Source organism: Lagopus muta, chromosome 23 (genome assembly GCF_023343835.1).
Source record: "Lagopus muta isolate bLagMut1 chromosome 23, bLagMut1 primary, whole genome shotgun sequence".
Lineage (NCBI taxonomy): Eukaryota > Metazoa > Chordata > Aves > Galliformes > Phasianidae > Lagopus > Lagopus muta.
In genome coordinates this window covers 2,413,073-2,439,916 of record NC_064455.1, presented here as the reverse complement: position 1 = coordinate 2,439,916, position 26,844 = coordinate 2,413,073, and the positions used below count along the sequence as shown (strand labels likewise).

At 55.8% G+C, this 26,844-nt stretch overlaps 1 protein-coding gene across 8 annotated transcripts in view; it reads right to left on the bottom strand.

The window, feature by feature from the left end:
• PHACTR4 (phosphatase and actin regulator 4) overlaps nt 1–26,844 on the bottom strand; it is a 39,581-nt gene that overhangs the window by 11,636 nt on the left and 1,101 nt on the right. Inside the window, exons 2-6 of one of the 8 annotated variants that reach the window (XM_048969069.1) lie at nt 18,629–18,675; nt 17,068–17,121; nt 16,667–16,738; nt 840–1,016; nt 376–456 (exon numbers count right to left, since the gene is read on the bottom strand). In XM_048969069.1, the coding sequence (XP_048825026.1) occupies nt 376–456; nt 840–981 (223 nt within the window). In that variant the 5' untranslated portion in view covers nt 982–1,016; nt 16,667–16,738; nt 17,068–17,121; nt 18,629–18,675. The other 7 variants (XM_048969068.1, XM_048969067.1, XM_048969066.1 and 4 more) reach the window with 7 other exon arrangements.

The window sequence follows — 26,844 nt, the reverse complement described above, 5'->3', positions numbered from 1 at the left end:
CACGGTCAGAACAAACCAGAGAGGCTGAGCCCGTGGTGATGGGGGCTGGGCAGGAAGGGACAGAGCAGCTGGAGCAGGACAGGCACGAGAGGGACAGCATGGGGTGACACAAGGGACGGCCCTGCCCTCCCCACTGGCAGCAGGACGGGTGCTGCACTCCCTGGGGAACGTCCTCCTAACTGAGCACACTGCCTTCCTGAGCAGCACAGTCAGATGAGAGAGGTATTGAAAAGGGTGAGACGGACAGACAGGAACCAGACCAGCACAGAGCCCTCAGATTCACCTCCCAGAAGGGCTGAACGGTGAGGTTTTGCCAGAGGAAGGTGAGCTACACAGAGCACAGACAGGTGAGGATAAGTTGGTTTGCACACTCACCCTGCTCAGGGTCTTCCAATAGAACCCCTCTTTTTACCAGCTCCTCTCTTGGCTTTCGCATTGAGATCTTTCGTTCTAAAACTGGTATTAAATTAAAAGAAAAAGACACTCAGAAAACAGGGCAGGACAGAAATTCAAGAAGATACGGCTTTTTTTCCTTTTTTTTTTTTTTAAATAGGTCCTGCAGAGGAAATAAAAGGGCTTCAGGTTTCATTGTATGGTACAGATTAATGAGAGGGCCGGGGGACTGCGCGCTCAGGCCTGAGCAATGCCTCCCTCCCCACAGCAGCCTGGGGAGGTTCCTTCCAGGAAGGAATTTGTTTGTCTGAAACTCCATGGCGAGGTGCTCAGCACAGACTGCAGGTGCCGGCCCACCACCCATCCCTGCTCTGCTTCTCACACGTGCCAGCCCTCAGGCCTCCTCGCTCCCAGGTGGAAAAGGAACCCTCCCACCCCCCCTTTACCTTCTGAAGTCTCTTTAAATTTATCGCTGCTTTTCTTTTTCCTCCACTTCCAAGGTTTGAAGATCTTGCCGAAGCCTGAGAACTTGCTTTTCCTCTTGGTAGGAGGTGTGGTGTCGCCCGATTCCAGCACGTCGACCCCCATACCCGCATCACTGGGGGGGTGATTCACCTCTTCAGCTGCAGGGAGAGGAGCACAGCCGTTACCCCAGTGCTGCACACAGCTGTGCCAGCTCCCAGCCCTTGCGCAGGGGGCAACGGCGACGCACGCTCATGCAGAGAAGGTAGCGAGGTTCCATGCCTTCACATAACCGTCAGCAATTGGGGAGACAAGGGGGGTTTCCCAAGTTAACAGCACAAAGGTGGCTGACAGGCAGCTTCCTCCCGAACCAAGGACCCGTGTCAGTCAGCGGTGTGACAGCTTCGCCCAGGAGCACCATGGCTTTGCTGCAGCTGCAAACCTGGTGCGAGACACACGGAGCAACACGAGCACGGATACCTCGAGGCCCATCTCCATCTGCACACATGGAAGCTAGCAGCCCCGTTGCACCAGCTGCTGGTGTTGGACTGAGCTTCGCTGCTTTTTCTTCTAGAAACACAGCCAGCATCGCTGGCCAAAAGCAACAGCTCCACAGGAAAGCAGCACAATGCAGCCTGCGCTCCACCTACGGCGCGCGAGGTCTCTGGAGAGCAGCACGAGAAGGACACACAGGCAGGAAGGGATGCACACAAAGGAAAAGTCCAACTCACTGCAGCAGAAAGCTCCTAAAGAAACAGCCTGCAAAGCAGAACCGGAGCACAAAACCCTGTGCTGGTGGCTGTTCACGGGGTGTTCGATGCACCGTAAGGGACTGCTTGCCATCAGCAGAACCCGGGGCTGCCTGCAGCAGACATCACAGTGCCCACAAGCAAAGCGAAGCCAGCTGGTGGCCTCAGTTTGCAGAGTGAGAACCCCGCAGCTTCAGCACTGCAGAAGCAGCACGCTCCATCCAGGAGCGCTCGCGGTGTGCAGAACAGGCTGGGACTGACTGCACTTGTGCATCTCGTTTCGGAGCCTTCCAGCCAAATGCTCTGCAGTTTGCAAGCCTTCTGGGATCACAAAAGCCCTTTCAGTTGGTCTCAGGCAAAGCCTGCATGGAGTGCTGCAGAAAAGACAACACCCCCTGGGCCACACGGTGAGGTCAGCCAAGAATCCCTTCTCCCAGGGCTAAGAGATCGGGAAAGGAATTCTAGGGGAAAGCCGTGCTGCATGCAGAACAAAGAGCTAGAAACGTATTGTTGTATCACACAAATATCCACCGTGGAGATAGGCTGCAGTGTGAAAAGGCAGCTCCCTGTCAGCACAGGGAAGAGCAGGCCAAGGACAGGAAAGAAACCAGGAAAGCCCCAGTGCTGATGTTTGCTGGAGCCCTACTTGCAGCTCTGCCCGATGTGGGATTTTGGGCTTGGAGCAGACCCCATGCACAGCATGCTCCGAGCACAGCTGAAATGAAGATGGGGAACAGAGGAGCAGCACGAGCAAAACCAGAGGGAATTTCAATGCTGGGATCCAGATCCTGCGTGAGCAGCACAGTGCTGAACCAAACGATGGAGCACAAGAGGAAATCCAGCCCAGGATGCAGGTTGGCAAGGAAGGGATCCACTGCTGTGCAGACTGGAGGGGAAGAACGACCTTCGGAGCCAACTGCGGCCATTTCAGACTCGACCTTTGGCGCTCAATGCTGCCCAGCTTCCTCTCCCCCCAGCTCCACATTTCCCACAGCCGAGGGCACCTGGGGGAGAACTTTTCCTTCTCTGATTTTTTCTCCCCTTTTATTATGTTGTTTTATTTTTTCCCAACCAACCCCTAGCAGAGCTCACCCAGAGGCGGCAAAAAACCAACGCCAGCCAACTTTTCCTCAAAGGAAGGTCACCAAGGCGATGCCTTAAGAGAGAATTGAGATGGGAAGCAGCGTGCACAATGTCAGCCCCAATCCAGAACGTTCTGCAGCTCTACCCTGCGATTCTTCTGCTGGGACAGAGGGAGGGAAGGAGGAAGGACACACAAAACACACCCAAGAGGAACCGTCGGATGCTCAGAGGCCCAAGTACCACCCAGGAGGCTGCTGAGCCTCCAGCCTGCACCCCAAACCTCCCCAAAACGCAGAAGACACAAATTCCTGCACCAGGAGCAGCTGAACAGAGGGGAAAAGCCCCCGAGTAAGATTAATCCCAACGGGAGGAACTGCTGCTGGATGCCCTCTCAGGGTGGAGCTTCGTGCCAGGCGCGCAGGTGGATCCACCAGCCAGGTTTTGCTGCGATGTTCAGCGCTGACATCCAACGCAGCTCTGCCTGCCTGCCATGCTGCCCCACCAGCCTGCAGGACTGCACTCAGAACAGCTCTCAAACAACATGAAAACAGCAGGTTTTGGTGCTTTGTGCTCAGCTCTGTGCCCAACAGCAGCAGTGAGGAGGAGCAGGGGGGCAGACGCTGTGCCAGTGTAAGGCCACAACCATTGTTTTCAGCATCCCCTTCACCCTGGGCAGAATGGAGCCCAGCACAGCGTGCCCACCTTATGGCACCTCCAGCCCCTGGGTGACACTGATGTCCCCAAACCCACCCCCCTAAGGCTGTATGGATGCATTCTGCCCTGTGCCAGGGCCAGGCTGCTTCCAGGAGGACCCACAACCCACCATCCCTTCCACTCTTCCTTCCACCATCCCTTCATTACCACGCTGACACGGGCGTTTAAAACAGTCTGTTATGATGCAATTATGAATTAACATTCGCTGCTAATTAGCAGGCAGATCAGCTGCTGTAGGTGTGCTTTCAGCCATCTGCGTTTTAAATACCCTCATTGTTCAGTGATTGCTCAGGATAGTGCTCACACTGCCCTGGAAAAGGACTTTTGTGCCAGCCACGGCCCATTCCCAGCTCAAATGGCCACCAAGGGATGTGGTGGGCCTGGCTCTGCTCAGCACCCAGGCTGAAGGAACCTGCCCCACTGCTGTCCCAGGCTGGTAAACCTGTTTTAAATTTCTTACAAAGGTTAAATGAGGTCTTGGAGGCCTGGGCGAAGCTGGCAGTCCTCATTAGAAGGTCAAGAGCTTTCCAATAAGCGGGTCTCAGCGCGTCCCCGTGCTGCAGAACAACCCAGTTTAGCCTTTCTGCAAAATGCCCACTGCAGGAACACAGCCCTGGAGCTGGGGGAGCCCCCCAGGCACCCCGTCCTGCACAGGAAAGCCTTGGAGTAAAGCCTGCTGCAGTGGTGCATCAGGCCCAGCACTGCCAGGGAGCGAGAGGAGGGGGCTGTTCACTGCTTTCAGCCATCGGTGGTGCTGTGTGGGGCAGGCGTTGGGCTTGGTGGCCCACGGGGGTCCCTTCCAAGCTGGGGAAGCCTGCGGTTCCACATCTGCCCCAACCCACACCTCACAGACCAGCAGGTGGAGGAGGCTGGGGGCTGTGCCCTGTCCCCCTACCCAAAAACACCCTGCCTATATCTTCTCCCACCACAAGGACCGGGTGAATGGGAGCTGTCCAAGCAGCAGATTGGCATTAAGCAAAAAGCTCAGACTGAAGCAAGCTCAGGATCCATCCCAAAAATGGGCACTGCTGCAGCTTTCTGCCTCTTCCTGCATCCTCAGGCCGTACCAACAAGGAGGGATGCGGCTCTCAGGCACGGAGCCACCGGGTGCCAACCCCCCCCCTGCAAAATGCCACACGTTTGTGCTCCACTCCCGCAATTAAAATGCCATCAGAGAAAAGCTCTCCTCCTGCTGCACCCCCAGCTAGGTGTGAGCTCTTGTGCAAGGCCGCTCTGCTGCAATGTTTTTCCTGTGTCAGCGGGAGCAGCTGGAGCCTCGCAGGTGGGCTGCAACACGTCATGGTCAGCAAGGGGCTGCGTGCCGTCCCTTCCCAAAGCTGCCATCAGGCGTGGGGCTGCGTCACTGCTGAGCAGAGCGAAGCTTTTCCTCCTGCCACGGCACAGTCAGCTCTCGTTGGGTCAGAGGGGCAGAGCTGTGATCTGTGGGGCAGCTGGAAACACTGCAAGCAGTGATGGGGCCAGCCTTTAGGAAACATGAACTCTGTATGAAGGTTCGATGGCCTCACCGCCATCCCAGGCAGGAGGAGCTGCTGGCAGCAGGCAGAGCTGACCCTCACCTTTCAAATCAAGCTCCAGAAGAATCTTTGGTACAGTGCTGAGCCCAGCACAAGGCACGGCACCAACCACAGGCCACCCCTCTGGGAAGGGCTGCAGCTCAGAGGGAAGGGACCTGCAGCTCTGGTGGAGAGCATAAGAGCAGTTACAATTAGAACCAAGCTGTGCTGAAGGGCGGCCAGCATGGAGTGGGTCCTGGGGAGCTTTCAAACTGCTTTAATTTGGGCCACACACCACCACAAACAGCACAGCCAGGGAGGAGTCGGTGTTGTTTTCGGCTGGCACACCACGACATGAGCTGAAAATCACTTCAAGACCCGAACAAAGCACAGCTGAAGGATGGGAAGAAACCAAAGCATCCCTAAACGGATGCTGACAATTCATCCTGACAATTCATCCGACATTTCCAAACGGCCCAGGGGGAAGCTGCTCATTTCACCAACAAAGTGGCACAATCCTCCTTCAAGGAAGGCAAGGCCTGGGACAGAGCTGCAGGATGAAGCTGGTAGGAGGAAGCTGAGGACACACTGCTTTCCTTCCCCAGGCCTCCGCAGAGCCCTGGGCTGCTCTGCCCCCATCATCTCAGCACACATTTCTGATGGAAATACCATTAAGGCTGAGGTATAAGGAAGCTCTTTGGACAGATGCTGCTAGCTTCCGAGAGCAGCCTGAAAAGCTTTGTGTCCACTGCCTGAACGGCCCAGGGAAGAGGAGAACCCCGACCTTAAACCACTACAACTGCACTCACAGAGCAGCTTCAGGCAGCCCACGAGCAGCAGCAGAACCCCCAAACCCACAGACCTGCACCAGGAGAGCCCCTAACCCTGAGAATCACCAATACCTGGTGCTTGGGGTGGGAGAAAGAGCAGAAGGGGCTCCTGACAGCCCCCAGACCCAAGGGGATGCTGCTGATGGCTCCTGACCGTACAGAGGAGGCTGAAGTCCTGTTTCTCCCTTCCACTCTCCCTCAGCACCACTTATTTTTAGCAGCTCTTGAACACGACCAGCCGGAGCGACCCGGGGGTGGCAAAGAAAAGCCACCAGTTTCATCTGTGCCCAAACAACACTTGGGAGGTTCCAAGTTCCAAAAGTGAAAAAGAAATAAAGTAGTTCCTTTTTTTGGGGGGGGGTTCAGCTGTTTCAGTACAAATATCAGCAAATTCCACGTTAGGGATCAGAGAGAGCAAGCAGCTCAGTGCGAGGTGACAGCATCGTCCTCGTTTCTGTGCATCACAGCAATCCCTGTCCACCAGCTCTCATCCCCTCAAACTCTGAGGTGCAGAAAGCAGCAGGCGGGTGGCTGTCGAGGCCTTTCTGCCCCCCAGCACCATTGCAGCTGCCCCCCAAGTGCTGGGACAGCCTGCACCCAAGGAAGCAGCCCTCGGAAGCCCCCAGGGCCGATTCCCAGCGCGGCACTGGGGGAGTTTCACCGCAGCACCAGCGCTGGACGAACCCTGAGCCACGCAGGTAAGGGATGAGCGATCCCAAAAACGCAGCCTGCAGCCCAGCGCCGGGGGAGAGAGCGGAAGGAAGCGGAGCCGTTGCCGTGGGCTCTTCCCAGCCCCGCATCCCCCTGGCTCCCACCACCCCGACCCACCTGCAGCCTTCCTGCCCCACGTCTCCGCCGTTCCCTCGCCCTCCATTACTCACCCGCAGCAGCTGGATGGACCGGTCTGGAGAAGCGCGGCTGCCCCATGAGATCCCTTCCCAAGCCGCTCTCCGGGAGGCGGCGGGAGGAGAAAGGAAGGAATCCAAACCCTGGGAGAGCACCGGGCTCCTCCAAAAGGGTCACTCCACACCCGAGGGGTCCAACACGGCCTGAGCGGAGCTGCCTGAGGAGAAGCAGCCGCAGGGCGGCCCGTGGGCCACGCGGGTCCCGCTCCCTGTTCCCCAGGCACTTGATTCTCATAAATAGGCGCCCATGCCAGCTCCCCTGGCGCAGGAATGCCTGTCATTCCAGAGCTGTGCTGGCTGGGGCTGAAGCTCAGGAAGGGGAGGAGACAGCCACGCTCCAGCCACTGAGCTGCACAACCCAAAGCATCAACACCCCTCGCTCCTTCCTCACCGGGAGCGAGGAGAGCTGGGGCTTCACTACGGCACGAACCCGAACCCAAACTGCACCATCCTGAGTGAGAAAGCTTGGCACGCTGAGCAACGGAGAGCTTGCACTGCTCTGAGATGAAAGGGGATCTCAAAAGGAGCGCCGGTGCTGACAAGCATCGAGGCAGACGTGCAATAAAACGCGGTTTAGTGTCAGTTCTCTCTCTGCTAAAGTTAAAGGGAGGAAGGCAGGAGCAAGGAGGGCACTTTCTCGTTTCCATCTCGCCAAGGAGAGCTGCTCTTTAAAAAGGAAAATAGGAGAGTTTCTTTTTAATTCGTGTCCCATCTTGACAGCTCCAGCTGCAAGCATCCCCCGACCCTTCGCGTCGCAGCAGAGTTCAAGCACACCCACTTGGATTCTCAAGTTTGCCATCAGAATTCATTAGGATCCTGGTGACTTACAGCTGGGAGCAAGCAGAGGAACCCAAAGGAGCACCTGACCCAGGTGTGGGGTGGGAGCTGGTCCCAAAAGGAAGAAGGGACAGCTGTGACATCTGAGATCCCCACCTGAGGGACAAACACACCTGGGAAACACCGGCGCCTTCAGCCCCTCTGCTGCCACACCACGTGCCAGCACACGGCCTGCTGCACTCCCTGCTGAAGCACAGCTGCAACCACATGGGAGGATGGAGTGCCCCACATCCCTGTCAGCAGCAGGGCAGCAGCAGCAGGTGGAGGAGCGATGGATCAGCGCACAGAGGTGGGCGGACCAGCAAATTCCACCGCCTCCATCAGCTTCCCAGCACGGCTGCTCTTCTCACCCACCCACCTCCGGCCCCATCTCTGTGCTCAGATAGCAGCCCGCCTTCCTGCCCCGTCCTGGCAGCCCGATGAGGACAGACGGACTCGCATGCTCTCTCCACCTCATTTCAAGGCTCCCTGCTTTGACACTAAGGAAAAAAGCCATTTTAAGGCCATTTGAATCCACAGCCAGCCAGCGAAGGCCCATAAAGCTCAGAGATCAGAGGCTGGATGCCTTCTCCAAACTGTGCATCAGCTGCACACCCTGGGAGGAGATGGGAAGAACCTCCCTGCTGCAGAGCAGCACACTCGCTCTGTAGCTGCCCAACTTCCAGAGAGCCTCAGTGCAGTTTATGTTGCATTCATAGTGACCAAAGAGCGCACAGCTTGCTAAAGCACAGCAGCATATCAACACCCAGCCCTTTCTTCTACACCAGTAAAACGCCCTTAGGTTTCAATGGAAGGTTTCCATTTGCAGTGGGGCAGCCCACAAGCTGGCACAGCCACAGAGATTCAGTGCTTCAGTGACTCTCAGGGCTGTGAGCGCACAGAAGCGGGCAGCAAAGCACTGCCACGTCCCTGCAGCGCTGATGAGGTCTCATGAGCCATCAGTGAGGCTTCACCACTGTTGTTGCTCGCTGATGCTTGCAGAGCTGTGCTGCTGGAGGAGCAAAGATCTGCAGATCTGCAGCTTTGGTTTGAGCTTCAGACACTTGAAGAACAGCAGCTGCAACTCTTCTTTCAGGGGGAGGAACACTGGGAGGAGGACAGCAGAGCAACGGAACAGCAGAAATTCGACCCAAAAGCAACATCAGCTGTTAATGTGGACACCTGCCTCAGCACAGCATGGGAGCAGCCCACTGCTCCCCATAGGGCACGGGGCAAATCTGTGGCTGCCCACAGCCAGAACCACGCCAGGCTGCACAGCTCAGCCCCCAGCCAAGCACATCCAGGTGAAAGAAGGTGCAAGGGTGCGTCACACAGGTGCTCCCCTCTCAAGTTTCCCTTCCTCTGCACCCAGAGCAGCATCCCAGTAAGACCCAGCACTGCAGCACTCCCAATCTGCCCACGCACGCTGCAGGAGGAACCTCTTCCTGATTGTTTCACTTTAAAAATCGAATGAAACCCGTAATGAGCACAAGTATTATTAGCTGCTCTATTAGAGACACTGTTGTTCACATTTCAGTTCGCACCGACGTGAAACACCGCATTCATCTCCAGTGACTCAGGCACTGACATCCCATGATTCAGCCATGGGCACATTAAGGACTTTTGCATTACCCAACCCTGCGGATGGAGCCGGTGCTGTGAGCCCAGCAATACTGGGCGTTTTCCTTCCCAGCCCATCGGCAGTCACTGCAGGAAGCCCAAAAATGCTCCCGCTTGAAATCCCAATGGGGATTCCCAATGCCCACAGGAGCATCGCGCCGGGGCTGAAGGGAGGAGAAGAGGGGACAGCCAGCTCTGGATGTCCTCCATTGCAATCTGTTCAGCAGCCAAGCTCAGCAGGTTGGCAGAATGAGAAACGAGTGTGAAAACAAGACGTGGCTGCCCACAGAGGTGCCCATTTCTGGACTGTGCTCAGAAGGAGATGCGGAGGAGTCAGAGTCACCCGTTACAGCGCGGTGGTTTGGGCTCAAAGGTCACAAGCCAACAACGTGACGCTCTTCCTTTCCCCTCATGTGGTATGAAAGCCATCCTGGTGTGGAAACGGAAGCACGTTTATTTATAAGCCAGCTGGCACTGCATTGTTCGGGTCCTGCATGCTTTGATGAAAGCTGCTGCGTTGGATGGGACGGGGCAGTGAGGTAAGTGCTCCCAAGCCATGTGATTTCCTCCGTGCTTCCTGAGACTTTTCCAAATGGGAAACTCCCATGTCGCAGAGCGTTCCCCTCCCCTCGTCCCCACCAGTGGGTCAGTGAGGCGGCGATGGGGCTGGCACACCAGGCAGCACCCTGATGCCACGTGTTCCCTGCTAGGGATGTCAGCAGCCCACAGCCAACGTGGTCCTGTGCAGCCCAGGAGCCGAGCTGCACTGAGTGTGGCCACGTCATGCTGGAGAAGGAGAAGCCTGGCTGGAATCCTCAGGTGCAGAGGAACCAAAGGAGCACTCACCTGTCCCAGGGAGCAGAGCAATGCTCTGTAACAGCTCTAGGACAAGGATGTGAGGTCAAGGCAGCCCCTAGCCTTGTTTCCCAATGGAAGACGTGGGACTTGCAATGGGAGCACTGAAAAAACATACCTTCAATGCCTCCTCACCATTCGCCCTAATTACTTACCGCATATGCTAAAGATTTTCCTGTTTACAGATGAGGGAATGCTAAGGAATGTAATCCTGAAAATTAAAGATTCGCTCCCATCTCAGCCAACTTGAGGGCTGTGGTGATTCACAGCCAGGCTGTCCTTCAGCAAGGGAACCTCCAAAGCCAACAAATGACTTTTTGGAGCACCTTGAAGCAGCATGAACAGGAGCGCTGGTCAGAAGCCAGAGGAAGCACAAATACAGGATGCATTCCAGCAAAGCATCAGGCATCAGCAAAGCAACAGCATATTCCCAACAGCGAAGCGCTCGGAGGCGAGATGCCCATCTGTCACTTGCAGCTATATTATTAGGAAAACGTGAAGCAGAAACACGGAGAACATTACATTAATTATTCTGTTGCTTAGGGAAGAAACAGCATTGAGCTTAACTCCTATTTTACCCATTAAAACCCTCAGACAACAAACACAAAGAGAAGAACCCACCAAGCATCATCACCCAAGGCTTCCTGTTGCACAGCACTGGAAGCAAAGCCAGACAGAACGCCCAGCTCCAGCACAAACCCAGCACACCCCTCTCCTTCCAGAGGTTGCACAGGGTCTGCTCTGGTTCAGCACCTCTCCCACTGACCCGGATGAGTGCACACACTCAGCTGCTTGCCCTCCTTGGCAAACCCAGCACGCTCAGCATGCCCTGCTCCAACACCCCGTGGCTTTACACTGATGTTATGGCAGGCAACCCAGGCCTCTGGCAAAGGGTCACCTGTAAGGCAATGGGACAGGACAGGCCCTGCAAAGCACTGCAGGCTGCAAATGAACAGCAGGAGGGAGCTCTGCCCATGTTCATCGCCAGACCCGCCATCCCAAAGCTCTTCTCCTACCCGCAGTCCTTGCAGATGTGCCATGAGCAGGGCAGGAGGATCACCAGCAGCCTCATTTCACAGCATCACAGAATCACCCGGGTTGGAAGGGACCCCAAGGATCATGTAGTTCCAACCCCCCTGCCTTGCAGGGCCACCAAACATCCACATTCACATCAGGTTGCCCAGGACCCCGTCCAACCTGGCCTTAAACACATCCAAGGACGGGGCATCCACAACCTCCCTGGGCAGCCCGTTCCAGGGCCCAACCACTCTCCTAGTAAAGAACTTCCCCCTAACATCCAACCTCAATCTTCCCTCCTTCAACTTGGATCCATTTCCTCCTTTTAAGGCCTGGCAGAAGCCTCACAAAGCACACACGCCCCTCATCCCCAAAACCCCAAACTGCAGCACGGCATTTCAGCACGTCCTCCGCCTCACGGCGCTCACTGCAGGCCCCAGGAAGCCCAATTACCCTTCAACACCTCCAAGCCACGCTCTGAAGTCACATTTTTTCCCCATTACCAGCAGGCAGCGCCGGTGCCAGGGCATCCCACCGCCCCACTTGGCTCTGCCCAGGGAGGCTCACAAAAGCCCCATGGTTCTGCTGCTGGGGAACACCCAACTTCCACCGCACCTGCTCTGCCCTCATTATCGACCAGGCCAGCAACTCCTCATTAAAATGCAAGGCGAGTTTGGCACACAATCTCAGCTTCTGATCATCTCGAGCAGATTCGGTTGGAAGAGAAAACCAAGTTTCCTGCCACGGCGCAGGAACTGGGGGGCACAGCACACGGATTTGGCTTCGCTCCCTTCGAGCCAACAAGAAAAATACCACTTCTTTTTCTCTTTTCCTTTTGCACCCATGCAGCTCGGATCTCACCCACAGTTGGCATTTCTTTCTAACTGCTGCTTTAGATGCACACACCAGGCACAGCAGCTCCTTCCAAGCACGCCGTGCCTTGTAACGACAGGCCTGACCTCCGACTTGCACAAATCTGCCTTCTGAAACAATGCGGATAAATATTTGCCCCATACAAGAAGACGGCTCTGAGGAACCATTCCAGTTTATCAACTTTGTGATTCACGTTGATACAAGCTTCGTCCTCTATTTAAGCACCAAGATAACGACGGGGAGCTCAGTCCCACGGGGCTCCAAGGAGCTGCTCTGAGCAGTGGCACAGGGCAGCAGTGCCACCCCACCAGCACCCAGCAGAACCCCCAACCCAGCCCCACACATTGCTGTCACGCAGCACGCAGGTGTCAGCACACAGCAGCAACCGTGCCAAGCAAATGCTGTGATGCCAGCAGGACTGCAGCGTGGTTCAGCGCTGCGGATCATCCCCTTCCTCACCCCTTTGGAACCCGATTGCCTTGGAGAGGGCAGTGAAACTGCCCAGATGTGAAGCTGGATGTGAGCTCTGCGTGCCCTCCAGCAGCACAGCCCCACGGCCTCAGCTTTGTGCCAGGAGCAGCCGTGAGCGTGGAGCACCCAGCCCCCCCTGGAGCACCCAGCCCCCCCGGAGCACCCAGCCCCCCCCGGTCCCCAAACCTAACACTGGTCATGCGTCATCTTTGACTCACAGCTCTGCACAGACAATGCCATGGCAATTGTTTACAGTGTCAAGGACATTTCATATAATTAAAGGAAACAGCCCAGGATTAGATAATACCAACAGCCTGGGAGGCACGGCTCGTCATCACCTTGCAGCAAGCTCTCTCCCTGAGGTTGTTGCCTACTGCAAGTAGGACCCCTCACATCTCCCACACCGACTCCTCTGCCCTGGTGCTGCTCTTGAGGGCCAACACAGCCACCTTGCCTGGCAACAAGCATCACGATCCCAAAACAGCACCTAAAAATCCCAAACTGAGACCAGCAGACAGCACTCCTGCACTGCTGGTGGGACACATGGATGTTTGTCACAGCCCACTGGGAGCACCTGTGGTACAGCCAGCTGCAACTGCAGCCTGAGCCACGAGCTCTGCAAATATTTGCTCACCTTCTCAACTCGTGCAGCCTAAGAGTTACAGCGTGCTGCAATTCCAGGTATGTGAGCTAGCAAGCTCACAGCCCAGCCAGGCTCCTTAGGCCTTCCTCTCCTTGCTGCCAGATGCCCTTGGTTCTTGTGCTCTCCTGCACTGCTGACACAGCAGTGGATCACACAGATGGCTTAAGGACCCCCGGGACAACGCTTCTGAAGACCCCCAGCAACTGGTGCTCAGCACATCCCCACCTCCTGCAGCCCCTCCCCATAGCAGAGGGCTCCATCCTCACAGCATCCTCATGGCTCCTCAGGACCCGCTGCAGTGTGAACCTCTCACACTGCGACCCGATGCTTTGGGGACGGATGCCTCGTCTCATCCTTGTCCTTCAGCTCTCTGCCTTAGAGATGGGCTCCAGGGATCTCTGCTGCAGAGGACGGAATGGCTTCTCAAGATGAGAGGCTGCTCAGCCTCAAAGCTGCTTTTTCCTCCAACAGAAATACTGCAGTGCCCCACAGCCCCCCCCACGGGAAGGCTGCTCAGTGCTGATCAATGCTTCACCCCGAGCAGACAGGGAATGGCAGGGGTGCCACTCGCTGCAATAATCCCATTACAGAGCTATCCGGAGCAAGCAGTTTCCTCCATATTTGCAAGATAACGGGATTAGCTTCGTGTTCAACATCATTTCAGCCTAATAATTGCAGCATCACTCCTTAGGCCCCGCTGCCATCGACTCAATGGGGGATTCCCCCCCCCCACCCCAAACAGCCCCAGCTTTGAAAGCCCTTCATTAGCATCGGCATCTTAAGTTAATTACTTGGAGAGATTTTCCATCCCTCCCCGAAGTGAAATGCAACTTAACCCCTGCAACACACTGTGCTCAGCCAGAGCCGGCCGCTGTGCTCCTCGCTAGAAGACACGCTGCATCCCCCAAAGCCTCCCCTTATTACTCCCGACCTCCCCAGCTCCTCGCAGCCCCATTTCCCCCATTATTCCCCCCATTATTTCCCCCAATATTCCCCCCCATTATTCCCCCCATTATTCCCCCCATATATCTCCCGGAGCTCCGCCGGCCGCCCCCTCCCCCCCCCCCGGCCGACTCGCGATCGCCCCCCGGCGGCCGCGCCGCAGCACTGCAGCGCTCGGTCGGAAGGAACGGCGCTGTGCCACCCGCAGGAGGCAGACGGGAGCGGAGGCACTCATCATTTGTAAGGCACAGGAATGAAACATTCCCAAAAACCAGCTGCCAAGTCCTTTAGAAAGCCAGCAAGGACAGCCAGGATGGAGGGCTGCTTTTCCCAAGCTCTCCTCGCACCCGTTAACCTGTGGTTATCACCTGCCTGTCACAGCTGGCTCAGCCCCACACCAGCACAAAGCCACTCCAGGACGTGGGTTTCATGCTGTGTTTGAGGAGACAAAAGCCACCTCCAGAAAACAGCTGGGCTCCTTCCCAACACTGTGCAGAGAGCAGCTTTGTTCAGTTAACCCCACTGTGAGGGCAGCAGCATCAGCAGCAGCATCAGCAGCAGCATCCCACCCCAAGGGCTGGGTTTGCCATTCATCCACAGGCACTGCTGCTGTGTGACCCAAAAAAATGCTAACAACAATGGCTCCATTTAAAACAAGCATTCGTACCTCTGCTCCCGGAGAGGCTTCTCTCTCGGTCCCAATGAGATCCACTACTGAAATCAGGTGGCAAATGACAGAAAGCAGCACTGCAGAGGGCGATGTGAGCGTCAGGTCTGGGCTGAGGCCCTCCAGCAGTGCCCTACTTACCCAGCGAGTCGGCTCGGATTGATTACACGTCCTATAGAGCCTTATCTCTCAATACAAGGAAACTGTTCAACTCAATCTGAGCACTGCAGGTGCAACACCTCTCCCTCAGTGCCAGCCTCCGCCCCACCTGGCTCCTGGCAGCCCATCACGCCAGGTATTTCATTCCCACACACTCACAGCAGAGCCACCAGGGCACGACGAGCTCTGCTCTCCTCCAGGCAGAGAAAGCTGCACAAACTGAGCACCCACAGCTTTACCACAGCCCAGAACGGGGTGCTACAGCGCCAAGGTCACCTGCAGAGGCAGAGCAGTGCAGGCATCCCATTAACCACCCCACGCACCCTGGGAACTGCGAGCTGAAGAACAAAAGAACATCAGGATTGTGTCCCAAAGGGTTTTGCTAACCTGCCAAATGCGCTCACCTACTTACAGCAATGCTTTCAGGCAGGTTAGCCAGCGTTCTGTGCTGCACCTCGTTTAAAAGTCAAATGGTCCCAGATGAGCTCAGCACAACCCTGCAGTAAATGTGTCTCCGGCACATTTGGCCTCTCGCAGCACAGCGCACTTCAGCCATAATTAAACGTTTAATCGCAGGCACTCTGGCCGCTTTGGCTCTTCTATTGTATTGCACAAAACAGTTATACTGCTGTATAATATATTGCATGAGGGAACTGCGGCTCGTGCCTTCCTGGAGGACAAACCTTCCCTGCAGGGCATTACCCAAAGGAGCAGCGTGGCTGTGCTTTGAATCAGAGGTGATCTGCAAATCCATCTGCTCGTGCAATGATCACGCACTCATTTCCCAAACTCTGGAGCATCTGCTGGCCCTTGTTCAGCCACACATCCTGCTGGGAGCAAGCAGCAATGCTGGTGGCACGGCAGCGCTCCCATTCCCAGCCCCTTCCTCTCCTCAGACTCCATTTGGAGTCCCAGTGTCCAAAAGCAGCAGATCCATATCACGCTGGTTTCCTTACGAGGCTCGCAGCCCAGCAGCCAGCACACATGATGAAACAAACTGCTGCTTTGTCTACACAGAGCTTAAGAACTCAAGGAGTATTTCCTTTCTTCAGTTGGAAAAGAACTGGCAAAAAAGTAGCACAGCAGGAGACCAAGGGGATGAAAGTCGGTCGTGAACACAGAAATAACTACAGAATATTCTTCAAGCATCCACAAACTCCAAGTGTTATTCTAGAACAGCGTGTGCAAGAGGCTGCTCACGTTCCCCAGTTCTCTCAGCAGTCGCCTGCAGTTGCCCACAGGGTCATCCCAGTGCCACCAGAACTGCAAGCAGAACACTGAAGGTGGAAGGAGAGCAAAGCCTTCCTTGGAGGAAGGCTCAGAGCCTGCTGGACCAGCAAGCTGCTTGCTCTGGAGCTCTTGGCCTGCGTCCTCGTTAGGTCACAGCACCACCCCTGCATCGCCCCCACGAGGGAAAGGGCTGAAAGCAGTTTGAGAGGGGAGCAGCGCCTGGGAGAGGGCAGCAAACACAGTGCAAACACCCTGAAAACAGAAGGTGATGCTGAGCCTCCCTGCAGCAACAGGAGGATCCGAACCGGGTGAGATGCTGCAGTGCCACTGCCCTTCAGATCAACAGCTGTGCAGGTGGGACCCTGGGATGAAGGGGAGCTCAGCCCTGCACAGCTGTGTATTCAGAACCCACGTGCTGCTCTCACCACCTCCATCCTCACACTGATGGCTCAACTCAGGCACTGCTCGGCGTCACACAGACCCCAAATCACTGCCAGCTCACAGTGCCATCACACAGCACAGCCTGCTTTGCTCAGTCCATCCATCCCAGAGAACAGCAGCCATCCCACGCTGCTGTGGCTGCAACACACACATGTCTGGATCAGCTGCAAGCGCCTACAGACACTCACTCAGGCCCACAGCCCAAGAAGCTCCTGTATGCTCCTCTCTGTACTTGGAAAAATAACCCAGGGTAAACTTGAGAGCAAATTTTCAGCTGCATACCTGCTCTAAAATGTGCACCAACAAGCTTTGAAGCCTCCCTGCAGCCGCATGGAGACCGTGCTTCCTCCAGCCCTGGGGGGCGAGCACAAATTAAAGTCTGAAGACAACAGCACGCTTCATTTTTAATTAGCTGGGGCACCCAGCCAAGAGGAGCTCCCCCACCCACTGTGACCAGCGAAGCCTGACAGCTAAAAAGGATTTCTGCTCGGCTGTGCAGTCCCAGTGGCCATTCGAAGCACACCAGCTCTGAACACGCGCCAATGCGGTTAAAACAAAAGCCAGCCATGCAGCATTGGGAGGGCAGTTAATATACAACCAGGTTAAGGACAGCATCAAAAAGCACCAGGCTCTGCAGGAGCAAAGGGCACGGGCTTCAGCTCCTGCACGCAGCTCTGCCTTACCTCATCTCCAGCCCCAGTGCCCGGAGCAACCCGGAGTCCTGAGCTTAGCAGCACCTGCAGAATGAGCGTCCTTAAAAGCAAAGTAATTAAAAAAAATAGCAATAAGAGACCCATCTGTTTACTCTGCTTTGAGTACGGGGCTCTCAGCTCCCAGCACTGAGGACACAAAGCTTCACGGTCAGCTCTGGGGGCGCCGAGCGTGCAAAGGTTGAGCCCGGGTTCTCCATCCTGAAGGGGAAGCAGCTCTACTTCACCTGATGGGACGTGAGCAGAACGTGAGGCCTTTCACATCCCACGCCCCAGCACTGCTCCCATCAGCAAACAGAGCTCCTGGCAGCCCGACAGGCTCCAGCACACCAACACAAGGAGCAGGGAGGGACGTGAAGCTTTGTGACAGAACGCAGCCGGCCACGGGCAGCCCCAGCAGAGCCCACAGTGCTGCTCGAAGCCACGCCGTGAAGGCTGGAGGGATGGAACAACTCGCCCTGCTGCTGCCTGCACCCAGGGCTGAGCAGGGAGCTGCCATCTGCACAGCCACTGCTCCCACCTCCATCAGAAGGCTTCATCTGGGATCAGTTTTGCCACAAGCAAATTGTGGGGGAAACGCCACCGCCAATTAAACGGGCACCTTGCACCAACAATTAGAGGGCACAGCAGCAGCGCTCGCCACCAGGATTATAAGGCTGATGTGACTGCAGGAATGCGTGCTTGGATCTCTCCAAGCAGCTCTGCACGAAGGCAAGACCTGGCAGCCCCAGCTCGCCATGCTGCTGTCACACACGCTGCTCCTTGAGCTTAAAGGGTGGCATCACCTGATTGCACAGGAAGAGGCTGGAAATCACATTGGTGGTCACAGAGCTGCACAAGGTGGGAGCCATCGGCTGCTACAGCGTGGACATGGGCTGCCCACCATGCAAACCCCATCTCAATGGCGATGAAAAAAAGGGTAATGGAAGGCAGTGCTTTTTTCCAGCACCCTTTTGGCACGTGGCTGGAACACTCATTCATAACACTGGGTCAAAAACCTGCTAGTTTTAGAGGAAACCCAATTCTTGCATTGCTTAAAGCTGAAAGGAAGGAGCTCGCTCGCCTCAGGGCAAGTGGTAAGCAGTGCCTAAAGCAAGAGCTTTAAAGCCAAATCTCAATTAAAAACTTCACATCTTCTGCAAGACAGAGCAGCCCAGGGAAATTAATACAGCAAAATCAGGAGCTAGCAGCTGATTCCTCCTTCTGACTTGTCACTGCCTTGCTCCAATCACACACCAGCTCAATGCTCCTGGCCTCCTCCCTATCAAGAAAAGGGATGTTGCTTGCTTCCAAGAGCTTGGGGTATTCAAGAGCCCAATTCCAGCTCACAGGGAAGGGAGATTTCAGAAGAGATCCATCGGCTCCAGCCCACACCATTTGTGCAGCAGAGTTGCAGCTGATGCAAACCACCTCATTTGCAATCATCTGCCTCAAATTAAAGACGTGAGGCTCAAAATAACGAGGTTCACTGCAGTGCTTATCCAAGGAAGAAGGAACAGGTTCACAGCCTGTGCTACAGCATCACAGTACTCACCAGAGCTCTCCTCCATTCCTCCCAACCACCGATGCTCTGAGCAATTCCTATGAAAACAGGAAACAGAAGTGACACACAGATTAGAATTCCAAGTGTGACCAAAGCCCACGTTTAATTTTACTTCTTCAGCAGCACAGCACAGCCGTCGTGCAGAGAACAGCAGCACAAATCCTCCCCAGAACACACAGCCAAGAGAGCAGCGCCGTCCCTCTGCCTCAGAGCTGCACACGGTGCTTGGGGAGGAAAGGTGAGACAAAGCAGAGGTGCAGCACTCACAAAGCTTTGGTCCTTCACGTCTCCAGCAGGGCACCACACGCCTGCTGCAAAGGAACAGCGGTGCACATGGAGCAATGAGGGCAGCACGTGCACAGCTCTCACACACGGCAGCGCTGAATGTCTGGGGAAAGGGGACCACAAGGAGGAACTGGGATCTCAGTAGGAAGCCCAGCTGTTGTCTGGGGAGAGTTCTGCAATGAGGTGTGAGAGGAACTGAGTTTGGGGAAATGGGGACGCGCCTGGATTCCAACAGAAACACACTCAGCAGTTTGGAAATGCTTTGCATGGACCGGCCAGGAACAACGCAGGCTGCTCCTGCTGCAGGACTCCCAGACAGGGAGAACTCCCAGATAAAGACATCAGTGCTCAGAGCACGGCTGGGAACCACAGCTTGTAAAGCTCAGCAAGGGGAAGCGTGATCTGTGAGGACTGCACAGCAAATCACCACCCAGAGCATCCCGTGGTGCTCGTTTCAGAGGCAGCTCATCCTGAAGTCACTTGAGAAACACCCCAAGAACCCCCCTACTTTAATCCATGAACACAGCTGAAACACACAGGTGCTTCAGGGCTGTGATTTAAGCACATGCATTCAACAAAACCTGCTCCAAATGCTTCCATGAGCAAGGATACCACATGCAGAAGCCATGAGTGCTCCTTGTTGAGGGCTCTGTATCTCCAGGCACCACCTCAGCACCTGCACACAAACCCCCCTTAGCAGCAGCCCCACAGCACAGCACGTCTGCAGCTCACATCTTTTGGGAAAGGGAAGCAGAAGAGCAGCAAAATCAGACACCTCAAAACCTACTTCATCCTTAGCAGAGATGACAGCAGCCCTGCTGCTCCCCAAAGCCACCGGCGAGTTTGGCTTAATTTGCCTTTCAAGGGCATTCCTGCACAGTGCCGAGCTCTGCGTGTCACCAGGGCTCTGCTTGTGCCTGGAATTCTGATGCAGGCAGCATGCTGAGGGCCAGACAGCAGCTTTGTGCACCAAGATGCATCACCAGGGGACAGCATGGCTGCAAGCATCTCCACCCCAACCAGAAGGGATCCCTCCAGCACCCAGTTATTAACCAGCTTAGAGCAGAGGGAGCAACATCAGCACTGCTGGTGCTCCCACCAGGATGCCAAAGCAGGCACACACGTCCCTGCCTCGCTCAGCAAAGCAATGGCTGATGCAGTGCACACAGTGCTGCAGCACCAGCTGGACAACAGACAATGGATAACGTGCCCTGCAGGATGGGATCTTACTGCCACCCCCACTGCCAGATGCTCCATCCTCCCTGCAGCCAGCAGGCCTGACAAAACCTGGATGTCACTCCTTTTAGCACAGCACACACTGCACATCACACGTCCCCGTACCACCATTCAGATGTGGGATCTGTCTGCACCATGAGCCACGTGCCAGCACTGCCCCGGGATGCTCACAGCCCTCTGCTGTGCCACCACCCATCCCTGCTGCTGCCATCACAGCCTCGGCCCACTGTGTTCAAACGGTGCTTTTCTGCACTTTTTTCAGCTTTCTGTACCAATCTAAGAATACATCTTTTTCCACTGACCCTGCTCTGATCTCGTGATGAGGTGACGCCTTTTTTCCAGCTCTGCAGCAGAAATGAGGCACTGCCACGCTGCGTTCTCAGCACTATTCTTGCAGCTCAGAGCCTGCAGCAGCCAGACACAGCACAGCACAGCCCTGCATCCTGCCTGGTGCAGCTCTGCAGCAGCACAGGATGGGCTGCAGCTTTCCTCCCCGCTCCTGCAGCAGTCAGGATGAGCCAGGTGCACAGCAAGTGGTTGCAAGAGGCACAGTGTGGGCTGGGGAGGACAGGACCTGGTCTTGGTGCTGCTTTTCCCCAGCCCCAGGCTTTGCTGTACCACCTTCATTGCTTTTTCACAGCCCCATTTGCAGCAGCCCATGCCTGGAGCACTCGGATGCTCCATAGGCCATCACAGTGCAGCTCATTAGCTGTGCCACTCTGCCCTCATGCTGCTTCTGATCTCAGGCTGCTCACCTCAGCTCCAACACCAAACAGCATCTTTCAAAAGACTCAGGGATGCTTCCAAGTGCAGCCAGAAGCAAAGCAGTGCAGGGCTCGTTTTTATTCTCAGCTGATGTACAGCTGTGACACCCCCAGGTGGGAGTGGGGCATCACCTGCACCCCCAGCTGCCCTCCTGTCCCCATTCCCAACATTCCTGACAGCATGGCAAGGCTGTCCTGCAGCGAGCCAAAAGCTTCTCCCTGCTTTAGGAGAAAAGCACACAGGGGAGAGCCAGGATGTCCTTACAATGGCCCCAAACTACACCTGCTGCGTCCCCACAGCAAGGCAGAGGACTGACCCACACCCAGCAGCCCAAGGAACAGAGTCCAGCTCTGATGCGCACCATAAGCACCCACAACATGAAAGAAAACAACTCGAGGCACAGAGCAGCTCCTGAGGGCAGCTCAGAGTTCAGCTGCAGATAAGAGCTTAAACCCCACGAGAGAAACCCCTCTGGGCTGCAGTCCCTGCAGTTTGCTTTGCTCACATCCTTCGCTTATCACCATTCCGTCACCATTTGCTGCACTGTGGTGGAACTGCCTCCACCCAGGACAGGGTTTGCAGCTCTGCAGCTGCTGAGCTGGAAGGGCTTTGTGGAAGAAAGGACAAACACAGAAACAGAGCTGCAAATGACAACTGCACGTACAACCTGCACAGCCAACAACCGGGTGGGAGAAATCCTCATAGAGCAGCTAAGGAAACCAGCAGCTCCTCGTTGCAGATGCAGCATTTGATAATGGGATCCCTGAGAAAGCAGCAGAAATCTCTCGGTGCTGTGGCAGCTGCCTGGGGGTGGCACAGCGATCCAACACTGCCAGCATGGAGTTGGGGAACCTTTTAGATTAGAGGAAGACGTAGGTGAGTAATTGCAATGGACTGAATGAGGTAACTTGCTTGCAGAGACCAGACACGAAGCAAAGCAAAAGATGAAAACAACGCCAGGGATGACAGCTGATAGAATTAAAGCAGGATGTTAACGAGGTTCTGGTCATCCATAGAATGAGAACACAGCACTTTATGAACACATACACATCACCAGGACGTGTGTTAATGAATTGAGATAGCAGAGTGTGATTCCACGCTGTTACCCCAACAAACCAACCTGCCCACCCCCCGTAGCCCCAGCAGGCAGCACAGCACCAACACAACCCGTAACGTTTCTGCATGGGAACTTCCCCTGTAAAAAAAGCCCAACCCTTTGCCATTTCCATTGCAGCACACCAAGCACTGATGCTGTGCACAGCTCGGACCCAACCTGCACTGCTGGGCCTTCCGTGGGGCTTCAGCACAAGCAGATGGCACTGCGAGCTCTGACTTTCTGCTCAGCTCTCCCCTGTTCCACTGCTGTGTCCTTGGACAGCAGAGCAGGTTTGCTGACCTCCCCCTCCCCCCCCAGCACATCAAAGCTGGTGTTCTGCTTGGCACAGGCAGCCTCTGATAGGTGCCAGCACCACTTAGAGATGAGCCCACCCCCCGCCCACAGCGCTGATCCCAGCCAGCAGCACACTGAGAGGCTCCTGGATGCGGCAGCCAAATCCAGCAGGACCCCAATCCACAGCAACAAGAACCAGAAACAAAAGGAAAGCACTGCACTTCCTCAGATCCAGAGGCAGCTCTGTGTCCATCCCAGCAGGCAGAACCCAGAGCTGCCTCCATTGGGAACACAGGGCTGTGTGCTGGGAGCTGTGGCTCTCCATGCCCTGGGAGGGGGCAGAGCTCAGGGCACCCAGCTGCAGCACTTCCACTGCTCCATCTGCATGCCTGCAACCAAGGGGAACAAAGCAACCGCTTCTTCACCTGGCTCCCTGTCACTACGGCTCCCTGCAGGCTGGGCTAGCTCTGGGCATGGCTTATCTTACTGCAGACAGAGCAGCAGGGGGCTTTTATCACAGCCTTAACTAACGAGGTCTGCGTCCCTCCTGCACGCACAGCAAAGAGCTGCGGCAGGAATCAAAGCACCCCACTTCTCTGCTGCCTTGCAATAACATCACGCTCATAAATCTGGGACAGCTTTGTGATGCCTCCACCTGGGTGAGCCAAAGCAAGGAGCAGCTTCCTGTAAGAATCAAGAGGTGAAGAAGAGCCCCATAGCAATACAAGGGACAGCACACAGCCCAAAGCCAGAGCCAAGGAACCCCAGAGCCTTGCTCAGAAGGAAGCAGAGCCACGGGATCCCTGAGCCCTTCCACAGGCAGCCCAGGGCAGCAGCAGCAGCAGCTGGTTTCAATCCAGTCCAGTTCCTCAATCTGTTGGCCACGTGGCCATGAACGAACACTTGCTCAGTGTATGGGAAGGGAGTGAAGGCACCCAGGGCTCCTCCAGCACACGCAGTGCATGGAGGCGTTGCACAGAGCCCTGCACTGGAGCAGCACCATCTGCAGCCACGCTGGGTTACCAGGCCACGAGGGCTCCGCTCTGCTCCCCAGCCCACAGCCTCACCTCTGCCTGAGCTGCTCCAAGATCCCCCAGCATCCAAGATTTGGGTGAGACAGGGCTTCCTTCCTCACGTCAACGGGATGATTTCAGGTCTCCGCTTCCAAACTGTTATTTAAACCCCTCCAATGCGCTCAGGAGCAAAACCTGCAGCGTCAACAAACGCCAGCCCAGCTCCGTGCACCCCCCGCAGCCTGGCATTCCAGTTCTACCAGTTCCCTCTGCCCCTCATTGCTCCCATTCCCTGAGAACCAACAGCTCTGTGAGCCGTGCCATGGCAAACCAGCTCACAATTAAAAGCACTTCCAAACTGCAGCTCCCAGCGGTGGCGCAGGCAGATGGGCACGCAGAGCAGCTCTGCTCCCAGCTCTGCTTTTGTGCTGCAGGGCCGGGGATGCGGAGCACAGCCTGCCTGCACAACAGCTGAGCTGCCAAGGGACCGCAGCACCAACTGCAGCCACCAGAACTGCTGCAGCCCACTCACAGACCAGCTGAACTCACAGTGTGCTAAAGCACACGCACTGATTTCTGAGGACAGCCCCTCTCCCCTGGGCAGAGCACATCCTGCCATCATCATCAGGGCACTCCCTGCCCTGGACAGAGCAGCAGTGAATCTCAAAATGCAATGGTGCACCAACACTGCTGCAGCCGCTGTGTTGTCTGCCTTGCTTGCACACCCTCCTCCTGCTGCATGCTGCACTGCAGGAAGGAAATAACCCTTTTACAAAGGAAGCAATAGCCTGGAGAGCGGGCAATAAAACACTCAAACCTGCTCTGTGGGACCTGCAGCCCCTGTGGTCTGCGGGCACCTGGGGAGGTCTGGCTGTCAGCGCTGTGCAAGCAGTGCCCGACTGCCCACCTTCCCAACAGACACAGCCTGCTGGTGCTGCCAAGGCAGAAAAACCAATGCAGAGGTGATCCCTGCCATGCTTTGCACTGAGTGCAACGAGCTCCAGGAGCCACGAATCCCCCCTGCTCTGCCTGGCCACCCCTTGTTCCTTCTGCCCATCCAAACGAGCGTGTCTCACCCCACTGAACAGCCCCTCTGGTTGCCCAGGCTCACAGAACCTACAAAACCCACCTGATCTGCCCAAAAGGCAGAAGGGCACTGAAGGAAGCTACCTGCCAAGCACCTGCAAACACTCCACCCCAAAAGGCTGCTTTGCACACAGCCAAACAATTGCAATGCATCACAGCCCTTCGGTCGGCTCCTTCCAGCAGGCAATTATTTCTGAAGGCAGAGCTGGTAGGGGACACCAAACTGAGGACCTGCGCTGTGACAGTGCTGCAGAAACAGAGCTTTAGGAGAGCTCACACCATCTCCAAAGCAACTGCAGTGCTGTTTGCTCAGCAGGGCAGGCACCCCGAGGTGCTAACACTGCTCTCCAGTGAGCAGCTGATGCGGTGCTCTGAGGTCAGGCACAGGCTGTGCTCTGACAGGGCGTGAGAGCAAGAAGACAGGAGGCTGGAAAGGCATGGAGCTGCTGTGCTATCTCCATCACACAAATCAAACCCCTCACTGCTGGCGTGGAGGTGGGAGGTTCTGATGGTTGCTGCAAAAGTCACCTTGGGAGCAGCAAAGAGGAGGGGTTGCAGCGAGGTGAGGGTTTGAAGCAGCTTTGCCGTGGCCAACGGAAGGGGCTGCGTGAAGGCAAAACCCACCAGGGTGAGCAGCAGGGAGAGCTGAAGGACACGGCACCACCCGCCTGTGTGATCGCACAGCTCTGCTGTCCTACCTGCAATGGGAAGGCAGGGAGCTCACACCCACGTGAGGAATCCTGCTCCTTAGATAAACAGGGCAGTAAAACAAGCAAACAGCCCTCCTGCTCGTGCTGAGCTGCCACAAACGCAGCACCCCGCAGTCAGCAGCTCCTTGCAGGAATACCTGAGGTGTGCAGCACTGACCCATGGAACCACAGGCATCGCGTGCTGGAGGTGCTGCACTCCTTCCTCCTGCTTTCCTGACCCCATGTGCTCACATCACTCCCTCCCCACCTCACAGCCACGCACAGTTTGCCAATCCAGGCACCTCTCTCCACCATCAGAAAAGAAAACAGCCCAGTATTTACAAGACAGGCGAAACAGAACAAGAACAGCAGCCAAAACCACTGCTGGTGATGCTGGGAGTCAGGCTCGCTTAGCAGCTGTGAGTTTCCCCACGTCGCCCCTCTGCCAGCCATCACTGCATGCTGAGCAGGTAACCAAAAATCAGATGGCCTCGAGCCATGGATATCAGCTGAACTGCTGGAAAACAGCACAAGCCCAGACAGCCTGACAGCACTCATCTGACAGCCCCACCCCAAAGGTGGAGATCGCTCTGAGATGGTGCAGCTGAGCTGAGAAATGGCCTTTAAAGAAGCCTGCGATCTCATCAGTGCCTTTTGGGGTTGGTTTTGGCTTTTTCTCGGTTGACAATTAGGGGGCTGCACGTTCAAAATGGATTTGGAACACAAGGTTAAATCAATCAGCCTGTGACCTGGCTCAGCCTGGAGCAGGATGCTCTCAGTGCCAAATAGATGAAGCCCACAGATGTGCCACTTCTCTCCTGCCTCTAATCAGAGATCTAAGGGACAACGACTCAGCTTCTCATTAGTCCTCTTCTGGCATCATGCAAGCACCAGCCAGGGGAACAAACCCTGGTGGAATAACAGGCCAGCAGGAAATGACACCGTGCAACAGATGGACTGCACTTAACATCCCAGCAGCCACAGAGCAACCTCGCAATGCGCTCAGCCCATCCCTCCTTTCACTGATGACTATTTTCCCTGGTCCCTGCAGCACAAAGGCAGCTGGAATCTCACAGCTCTGTCACTTTGCCACCAGCAGTGCTGCACCAGAGTGGCTGTGGTGCATCAGTTCGTGGTCTGAACTTCACTGCGCAGCAGCTCCTGGCTGCTCTGCCATCAGCACGCTGCAAGCACAGAAGCACTGAGTTAATTTGCTTTCTCTCCTCCTTCCATGGGTTTGGGAAAGCAGACCCTATCTCCAGGACACCCATTTGGACTGCCCTCCACTTTCCTACCTCTGCCACAGCTGCTTTACCTTTCACACAACTGATCCAGAATCACAGAATGGCCAGGGTTGGAAGGGACCTCAAGGATCACGAAGCTCCAACCCCCTGCCACACACAGGGCCACCAACCTCCCATTCAATACCAGCCCAGGCTGCCCAGGGCCCCATCCAACCTGGCCTTGAACACCTCCAGGGATGGACGGGGCATCACAGCCTCTCTGGGCAGCTGTTCCAGCACCTCACTGCTCTCATAGCACAGAACTTCCCCCTGACATCCAACCTCCATCTCCCCTCCTCAACTTCAAACCATTTCCCCTTGTCCTGCTGTTATCTCCCCTTTCCAAGAGTTGATTCCCCTCCTGTTTTAGGCTCCCTTTAGGTACTGCAGGCTGCACTGAGGTCACCCCACAGCCTTCTTTTCTCCATGCTGAACAAGCCCAGCTCCCCCAGCCTGTTTT